Source organism: Cetorhinus maximus, chromosome 38 (genome assembly GCF_964194155.1).
Source record: "Cetorhinus maximus chromosome 38, sCetMax3.hap1.1, whole genome shotgun sequence".
Classification (NCBI taxonomy): Eukaryota; Metazoa; Chordata; class Chondrichthyes; order Lamniformes; family Cetorhinidae; genus Cetorhinus; species Cetorhinus maximus.
In genome coordinates, this window is record NC_135916.1 from 3,884,911 (window position 1) to 3,895,245 (window position 10,335).

General features: G+C 46.9%; 1 protein-coding gene across 1 annotated transcript in view; it reads left to right on the forward strand.

Moving 5' to 3' along the window:
- The window catches only part of LOC144672515 (immunoglobulin superfamily member 1-like), a 43,331-nt gene extending 33,873 nt beyond the window's left edge, over nucleotides 1-9,458 (forward strand). Inside the window, exons 9-11 of the mRNA XM_078534357.1 lie at nucleotides 4,289-4,542; nucleotides 6,814-6,843; nucleotides 8,750-9,458. Coding sequence (XP_078390483.1) covers nucleotides 4,289-4,354 — 66 coding nt within the window. The 3' untranslated portion in view covers nucleotides 4,355-4,542; nucleotides 6,814-6,843; nucleotides 8,750-9,458. The remainder of the gene's footprint in view (nucleotides 1-4,288; nucleotides 4,543-6,813; nucleotides 6,844-8,749) is intronic.
- Nucleotides 9,459-10,335: the final 877 nt, after the last annotated feature.

The window sequence follows — 10,335 nt, forward strand, 5'->3', positions numbered from 1 at the left end:
AAATCCTCCATAATTTGCTGCGCTCCTTAAATGTCCCGTTAAACCAGGCTTTTCCAGAGAAAGAATTGCAGATTCCCTCGTCCCTGCACCTAACCGAATGTCTAATAGAACCAGTGACATGTTACTAATAACCCCGGACAACCAACCACCCACCCCGCACCGCCCCCCCCACCCCCTCCCTCCACCAACAACCACCCTTCAGCTCTGCGCCGAATATGGCAGTATTCTCCCACTGGAGACGAATCCGGGCATTCTTAACGCTTCTTGGGAAATGTTTTTATTGCTGACTGTCCATTCGTTCTTTCACTGGAATTAGTATCTGGTAGTATTGCCTTCGCCCTTTTCTTTCAATGGAATTATCAGAGTTAGATTCAGCAATAGAGTCCACGATTTTTTATTAATAGAATGGCAGCCGCGTAATAATTGAAGTGTCCAAAGACCTTTGGGTCACCTAGCCACACCAGTCATTGGCGTCAACAGTTAATAGAGCTTTATGGAATTGATACCCACGCGAGACAATTGATCACTAGTGCTAGGCTCACGTTTCAGTAAAAGACTCATTGTAGCCCTGTCATATTCTGCCTGAGGTGTTAAGCAGGAACCCCTTTCTGAACTCTGTAATGACTTGGAATTATCCCAAGAATTTATTCAAAAACCTCACCTGGGAGCTCCCCAAGTAGCCTGGTCATGGCTAAACCATCATCCAACCCGATAGCTACCTGATGCTTGCAGTCTGACATCTCATCGTAATGGACTGCAAGTCATCTCCCAAATCCTGCGGGATGATAGAACGATGCCACGCTGGACAGGTCCCCCTCGGTAAAGGAAATGCAATTTTCAGAAGTTGACCAGCAATCGCAAATTGTCCAAGGGCCATCTTTTGGTTAGCAGGTGCAGCGCGAAGGGAAAACGATCTTCCATCAGCAACGTGATGAAATGCATCGAGGATAATGCTATCAAGCATCACTTAGGCGGAAAATAACCTGATCGCTTAGGCTTAGAATGAGGCCCCTTCACTCTCTAGGCCTCATTGCAGGATTGGCCCAAGCGTGACAACAACATCACACAAAAAGGCTGGATCAACAGTTTGAGATGGAAGCGACTGCCCTTGTCATCACGGTTGCCTCTGACCGAATGTGGCAACAACAACCTACACCAAAATAGACGCCAACGGAGTAAGGCCAAGGAACTTCACAGGTTGGAGGTGCACAGACCACAGGGCAATATGGTTTTGCTTGTTGGAAGCCAATCACATCACCCCAAAAACCATAACTCCCCGAGTTCCTCAGTGCAAAACCTTTGGCTAACCGATTTCACGGCTTCATCAATGACTTTTGCTCCATCATAAGGTCAGGGTCTTCCACGATTGCTGCCCAGCACTCAGTGTTATGCGACTCCCCAATTGCAGAGGTAGACCATGATTGCATACAGCGTCCAGGCTTGGGATGATAAGTGGCAAGCAACTTTGGGGGTCACATATGGTTCCTGGTAATCATCATGCCAAATAAGCGAGAATATAACCATGTCATAGTGCCAACATTTATAAGGCCGAATCCGCCCCCTTCTCCCCGTCAACACACCTGTTCCAGCTACCATTGGCTGAGGAAATGGCAGGCCCAGCCATTTCAATGCTGGGGCTATCGGGGCAGTTCAGAGGCCCTGCCGCGAGGAACTTACATCCTGAAATCCCAATGCCTTTCCAACCCCCAGAGGGTACAGCTGTTGGTGGGAGGTGAGGGCGTTGGTGCGGGGAGCGAGAGTGTGTCGGTGGGATCCCGTCCATGTCCCTGCATGAGTGCAGCTCCAATAAGGCCCAAGAAGCTTCACACCATCCAGGGCAAAGAAGCTAGAACGCTCGGCATACCATGGGCCACATTCCGCATGACTTATCTCCACCACTAGTGCCCAGTGGCAGCTCACTGCACCACCTACAAGTCACACTGTAGCAACTTGAAAGCATTTTCCAACCCCGAGACACCTGTACACGGGAGATGCATTCGACCCACCGCCCCCCCAACCCCACCCTGCTTACAGATTAGCACGTTACCATCATCACACAGCCACCAACACACCTCCCCACCGCCCACCACAACAATCACACACACACACACATAAACACACACACACACACAAACACACACAGACGCATACGCACACAAACACACGCACACAAAAACTCGCACTCACTCACACACACACACACACGCAAACCCTCACACACACACACACACAAACACGCAGACAAGCACACACACACACACACACACACATACCCACAAACACACACTCACTCACACACACACACGCACACACAAACACGCGCACACACACGCAAGCACACACACACACACATACCCACAAACACACACTCACACACACACACATACATACCCACAAACACACACTCACACACACACGCACACACAAACACACACACACGCACACACACACCCACGCACATACACTCACTCTCACACACAAACACACACACATACTCACTCACTCACTCACATACACAGAATCACAAACACACCCACAGAAACACACACACTCACTCGCACACACTCACACACACACTCACTCATACTCAGACACTCACTAACACACACACACGTACATACACAAACACACACACACTCACTCACTCACATACACAGAATCACACACACACAAACACAAACACACCCACAGAAACACACACACACACTCACTCTCACACACACACACACACACCCACAGAAACACACACACACTCACTCGCACACACTCACACACACACTCACTCATATTCAGACACTCACTAACACACACACACTCACTCACATACACAGAATCACACACACACAAACACAAACACACCCACAGAAACACACACACACACACACTCTCACACACACACACCCACAGAAACACACACACACTCACTCGCACACACTCACACACACACTCACTCATACTCAGACACTCACTAACACACACACACGTACACACACAAACACACACACACTCACTCACATACACAGAATCACACACACACAAACACAAACACACCCACAGAAACACACACACACACACACACTCACTCATACTCAGACACTCACTAACACACACACACACAAACACACACACACTCACTCACTCACTCACATACACAGAATCTCACACACACACACAAACACACCCACAGAAACACACACACACACTCACTCTCACACACACTCATACTCAGACACTCACTAACAGACACACACACGCACACACACAAACACACTCACTGACACACACACACACTCACTCTCACACAACACCTTTTTTTGCTGAATATTCTGTCCTTCCCTTTTTTTGTTTGGAAATGATGAGACGGGATCAGGTTTTGAGTGAGTTAAATTAAAGCTGAGATGCCCCAGAAGTGCCAGTCACCCACCCCAAAGGAGAACTGAGGAGGCAAAACATGTTCTGTTATCAAGGAGATTGTCTCACACACACGGACAGATCGTCCAACGCAGCGGGTTCCTTAAGCGGACAAAGACTGACCTGTGGCATGTGACCGCAGACACACAGGGAAGAGGCTGACTCCGAACTGCCCTCTGAAATGGACTGGCACGGAAACTTGGTACAAGCCCAAGGAAGGGGTGGGCGAGAAATGCCAGTGAGAGCCAGAGGGATGAAAGGGAACCACCTCCGAGTTACTCCAGGGGTGAAGAGAGTCCATGGAATTGAACGCTTCAGCATTTGCCCTTTCTCCACAAATAGCATCTGCTTATGTGCATTCTGCCTTCTCTCCGACCTCCGACCTCCCCCAACCCCACCCCCACCCCAACCCCACCAGCCCCCACCCCCGGATCCCCACACCCTCAACCTCTCCACGATAACCCCCTCAAGGACATCCGACCCCCAGCTAACGCCAGGAACACCGGCCGAGCTCCGCTCCCGACCTCGGACGCCCCCCGCCCCAACCCCCCCAACCCTAAACTTTCCCCCTCACCCACCCCCACCCCCCGCCCCAACCCCCCAACCCTAAACTTTCCCCCTCACCCCCACCCCGACCCCTACCCCCCCCCCGTACCTCGGACATCCCTCTACGGGCTTCCGACAAAACCACCCACCACCCCCCTCCTCACCCCCTCCCTCCTCACCCCCCACCTGCCCACAGCCGCCAGCGCCCCCACGCCAACACCCCCCACCCCCCCTTCCCTTTACCCAACCTCTGCCTCCCTCATTTCTAACACTGAGCACTAATGCTCAATGCTCATAGGCCGGCAGCTGTTTATTTTTTTTTTGTTTACAGATGTTGGACAATAACTTGATGGACCTGAATTCTGGGAGGCAGTTGTGGATTCCCGGGCTGTGTTGAAACCCAAATTGCGAAAGCACCTGTCACATCACATCCTGTTTCTCCAAAGACACCGGAGAGGCGAGAACATTGGTCCAAAAAAAAAAAATAATAATAATAATAAACTGGCTGCGTTGGATGATCCGAAGAGCCTAAGAAAATCCTCACTGAAATGAAAATGTTGAGTTTCTCAGTTCTCCTCGGGGTCGGTGAGTACAATCGTGGGGCCTCTTAGCTTTAACTCATTTACAATCTTAGTTTTTTTGTCGTAATGTTTAAAGCAGGGGTGGGGGGGGAAAAAAACCCCCAGAAAATTCAGAAATTGCTCCACTTGAGGAAGTACAGGCAAAGGCTGGATCTCAGACCATTTGGGGTTTTTTTTTTTCCATTGAAATCAATATAGCCAGGCTGATATGGTCTGTGGCTAGGAAACAACAAGGAAATAAAAGTAGGAAAAGAGCAAACAGCATTATCTGTTTCCCTGCCGCTACATTTCGAAAGCACACGGAAGTCCTCCGAGCCCTTAACTGTCTTACAGCACAATTTTACAGGAGGCTTGGGTGAAATGAGAGTGCAAATGGCGTGACTGCTCTGCACCGTGGTATATTCAATGGACTCAAAACAGAGAAGGCAGAAACCACAAAAACAGACACTCTCTGTGGAGAGAGGAAACTATTTAGCCTTTTAATGCGATGAACTCTCTTCATCTTTGGAATAACTCGGAGATATTTACCATTCATTCTTCTGGGCGTCACTGGCATTGGTCGCCTACCCCCATTTGGCCTTGTACTAGCCCATTTCAGAGGGCAGCCAAGACTCAGCTGCATTCCTGTGGGCCCGGCGGTCACATGTCAGCCAGGACAGAGAGGTGAAGATGGCAGGGTTCTCTTCCCTAAAGGACATTACACAACGAGATGGCCTATTTCAACGACCTATGATCGATTTCATAGTCACCGTCACTTAGACGACCTTTTATGTTCCGGATGTTTTAATCGCGTTTAAATTGCGCCGTCTACAATGGTCGCATATGAAATCACGCCCCCAGCGCATTAGCCCGGGTCTCTGGACTAGCTCAGTCATATTACCGCTACGCCACCGTGTTATGGCACAGCCGATGGCAAATGCTGAGCTGCTCCAATCCCAGAGGGAAACTTGACGCAGCTGCCACAACGATTTGCAACGTGTATCTATATTGAGATGCAGGCTTTGAATTCAGTAGTAATAAGACCACCGAGTTTTATATGTTTCGTACAAAACTAAATTAATGCTTTATTAATAGAAGAAATGATTTCAAGCGCACACACAGATAGACAAATTACAACTATGGTACCTTTTAAATCGCCTAGTTAAACTTACTCCTAGGTGCAATTACATTAAGGCCATAGTAAGCCACATAGGTTTGAAAAGACCAGGCAAAGAATCACAATACCCAGGACAATCCTTTTTCAATTTTCTCTACTTCAGTTCTCTGTCGACAACAGTATGAGGATTAGATGCTGGAGGTTTTTTTCATATATGTTTTAGTTCTTAGAATGATTACCCTTGCACACAGCCTTCTCTCGTTCACACAGATTTTCCCCTTTCAATGCAAATTCCCATTTTTTTCACGCTGTCTTTGGACTTTACCTCTTTAATGATAAAAATCTCACTTAGTACCAATTTCACCAGCAATCTTTGGGGGGAAAGAAAAACAAACACACTTTTGAAACATTTCACTCCCTCCTTTTAATTCACTCTAGGGCGACATATGTTTTAACAAAATGCAATTCTTTCCTTTACGTTTATTTTTACCTACTTAACACTTCAAACCTAGCCTTTCTTCTGTTATATCAAGGCCATCAGACCAGCTGTCTTTAATCTAATGAAGTCACACACACACACTCACACACACACACAGAGAGATACCTAGACACCGGCTCCACCATCACCCTACAATAAATTCTAATTATGAAAATTATTACATCGTCTGACCACCAGGTCCCCCGGAGCTGGTTGGCTCCGCTGATATGATAAGCAGCACTTGATGGACTGTTTCAGGTGATATTTGCAGCATTGGCAGGCCTGAGATTCGGAGAGAAGAGAACCCCCGGGTAGCTGGGAGACGGGTGCCGGAAGGTAGTGGGAGTGTGGGATAGGTAAGAGTGCCGGTAGTGGTGGGAGTGAGTTGACAGGTAGCGGCCTATCGAGCCAGGGGGGTCTTAAATTAAGAAATTAAGATGCGAAACCAAATTGGGAATGAAGACGCATCTGATTTCAGAATCATAATAATAATAATAATAATAATTGCCTGCTGTTCAGCTGAAGACAGAGATTAAGGGGCATGCCTTCAGTTTGTGACGTTAAAGGGACATGAATAGTCCTAATCGAGGCTGACGTGAGGAGCACAGTTAACGTTTCGAGTCCGAATGGCCCTTCAGCAGAACTAAGTGAAAATAGAAGAGAGGTGAAATATAAGCAAGTTTTATTTTTATTTTTTTCAGGGCTTATAATGGAACCTGGGAGAGCTCGAGGTGAGTCCATAGATCTATCACAGTGCGTAATGCTTATAAGTTTAATTGTATTTTGTTTTCTTCCGGAGACACTCCTTTGTGGTACTACTTGGAAGATGAGGAGAAGGGTTGTCTTGAATTGAAAGAAAAACTGTTAGTGCCGCTCATGCTTGTGAAAGACGCTGGAAACTGCATGCCGCTTTTGATGGCATGGTTGGCAGATACACCAACAGTCAAAGATATTATGTCCTACAGCTGTAAACGCTTTCATGGCCATTAATGTTCTAGCTGGGCAATTGGCGTTCGTGAGCTCAGAGAAACGGTCCTGGAAATCACCATTATTAACCACACGGTTGTTGCTGAGGGTTTTAAATCTCAGGAGAGGATGTGGTTAGTTAATGATGCTCATGACAATTGAAAAGACCCAAATATCAGTCATGCATGTTTGTTTGACACAGGAAATTGCATGACTCAAATATCAAGAGCGCAACATGCTTTTATGGGCTTTTTTTGAGTACTAGTCCCTCACGGGGCAGAGTGGGGTGAGGGTGGGACGTGGTATTGCCTCACAATGATGGACTCAGAGAACAAGAGGGGACATTTGGGAAGGTGACGGAGATCAATCTGAAAGAGAGAGTTTTTTGAGCAGGGATTGAAAGGAACCTTGAGTGACACAAAGGGCGGTAGACAAAGGCCCGGCCATTAATGGGTGAGCGATGAAAACCGTGGACACCTGGGAAGCTGGTTGATGATGTAAAAAGGCAATTTGAAGGCAATTTTAATCAATTGTCAGAAACTTGGAACACCAGCTATAATGGGAGAGGATATATATATAATGTATTTCAGGATGTGGGCGTCGCTGGCTAGGCCAGCATTTTTATTGGTCTTGAATTAACTCTGCTCAGTTTAAAAGCGATTAAATGGTAAGCATTGCCTGAAGGAGAAATATATATATATATTTTTAATGTCTATGCCACTATATCTAGATGAATAAGAATCATCGTTCTATTACTTGCTTTCATTAAGGCAGAACAATAATCGGAACCTTGTTTTGCACATGAATTAAATTATTACTGAAAGTTGTGTTAACATTGATTAATTTGGGAACGTTAACATTAATTAATTTAATCCAGCAGGTGGTAGATCAGTAAAGGTCTGTGTGTAATCCTCAGAATATCCAGCAGGGGGTAGATCAGTAAAGGTGTGTGTGTAATTCAGGGAACATCCAGCAGGGGGTAGATCAGTAAAGGTGTGTGTGTAATTGTCAGAATATCCAGCAGGGGGTAGATCAGAAAAGGTGTGTGTGTGTAATTGTCAGAATATCCAGCAGGGGGTAGATCAGTAAAGGTGTGTGTGTAATCCTCAGAATATCCAGCAGGGGGTAGATCTGTAAATGTGTGTGTGTAATTCAGGGAACATCCAGCAGGGGGTAGATCAGTAAAGGTGTGTGTGTAATTCAGGGAACATCCAGCAGGGGGTAGATCAGTAAAGGTGTGTGTGTAATTCAGGGAACATCCAGCAGGGGGTAGATCAGTAAAGGTGTGTGTGTAATTCAGGGAACATCCAGCAGGGGGTAGATCAGTAAAGGTGAGTGGGTAAACCAGGGCTGCATTGCAGATTGATAAATATCTCTGCGTTTTAACCCTTTACCTGGGAAAATTTGCACCAGTTTCTCCTTTGTTCTGTCCTGCCCTTGTTAACCTGATAACTATTGAAAGTGACGTGTTAACCTGTACCTATGGAATCCACTGCTCCTGTCGTATACTTTACCAATGATGTCCAGCTTTATATTGTCAATGCTGTAAGTGTAAGATGAACGGGATGAGTTAATGTCTCACGGTTCAGTCTGTAATATTGCAGCAAATGAAGTCAGTGAAAGACAATCCTTTGCTGTCAGTGCGTTTATCCCATTGTGTGAAATCACCAGATTCAACATTTCCAATCAGGAATGAAACACAGCTTGATATCAGCCGGGGAAACTCTGTTATCAAACACCCCGAGTGGACAGGATGGAGAAAGATCCCAACTGCAAGAAAGTCTGAAAACCTGTGTAAATATCTTCTAAATGCTGCCAGGCTCCAATGCATCCCGGAATGACTGTTGTGTCTGCAGCTCCCTGTTTAACCTGAAAGGTCAAGTGAGGTCCCAGAGGATCAGAATTAGTGCTATGAGTGTTGGCGCACAGAGAGAGAGAGAGTCCAGAGAAGCTGTCTCACGACATTGACAGTGGCCCTGACAGATCTGAGCTGGGAGCACACAGCTCGGTTTGAGTGGAGTTTGGGGAGGTGAGAAAATCAATGCAGAAATGAAGTTCAGGACTCACCTCTCCTCAAAGCTGGGAGCTGGGCAGAGATGTCACTCGGTGAAGACATGGCAGAGCCTGCAGGAGATGTGGGGATATCGTTGTGCAGCGTTGTTAGTCGGGTCTCTGTAACACAAGGCTTCAGAGAATGTTTGATATGAAATGGGAATTGTAAATCTAACCAATGTTCAATTGTATTGAAGTCCCTCAGACGGCCCCACACACAGTGGATTGAAAGTGAGTGAACTGCGTTGCATTTTATGTCAACATGAGTGGCATGTAATGTACCCGCACAGATTTCCTGAATAGAATAAAGTGTATTCTTTGGAAAGCTAATTGCACAGTTTCCAGACTTGTCTCTCTCAGTGTGTGTGTGTGTACAGGAGTGGATGTCTCTCTCAGTGTGTGTGTGTGTACAGGAGTGGATGTCTCTCTCAGTGTGTGTGTGTGTACAGGAGTGAATGTCTCTCTCAGTGTGTGTGTGTGTACAGGAGTGGATGTCTCTCTCAGTGTGTGTGTGTGTACAGGAGTGGATGTCTCTCTCAGTGTGTGTGTGTGTGTACAGGAGTGAATGTCTCTCTCAGTGTGTGTGTGTGTACAGGAGTGGATGTCTCTCTCAGTGTGTGTGTGTGTACAGGAGTGGATGTCTCTCTCAGTGTGTGTGTGTGTACAGGAGTGGATGTCTCTCTCAGTGTGTGTGTGTGTGTACAGGAGTGAATGTCTCTCTCAGTGTGTGTGTGTGTACAGGAGTGGATGTCTCTCTCAGTGTGTGTGTGTGTACAGGAGTGGATGTCTCTCTCAGTGTGTGTGTGTGTGTACAGGAGTGAATGTCTCTCTCAGTGTGTGTGTGTGTACAGGAGTGGATGTCTCTCTCAGTGTGTGTGTGTGTACAGGAGTGGATGTCTCTCTCAGTGTGTGTGTGTGTACAGGAGTGGATGTCTCTCTCAGTGTGTGTGTGTGTGTACAGGAGTGAATGTCTCTCTCAGTGTGTGTGTGTGTACAGGAGTGGATGTCTCTCTCAGTGTGTGTGTGTGTGTACAGGAGTGAATGTCTCTCTCAGTGTGTGTGTGTGTACAGGAGTGGATGTCTCTCTCAGTGTGTGTGTGTGTACAGGAGTGGATGTCTCTCTCAGTGTGTGTGTGTGTACAGGAGTGGATGTCTCTCTCAGTGTGTGTGTGTGTGTACAGGAGTGGATGTCTCTCTCAGTGTGT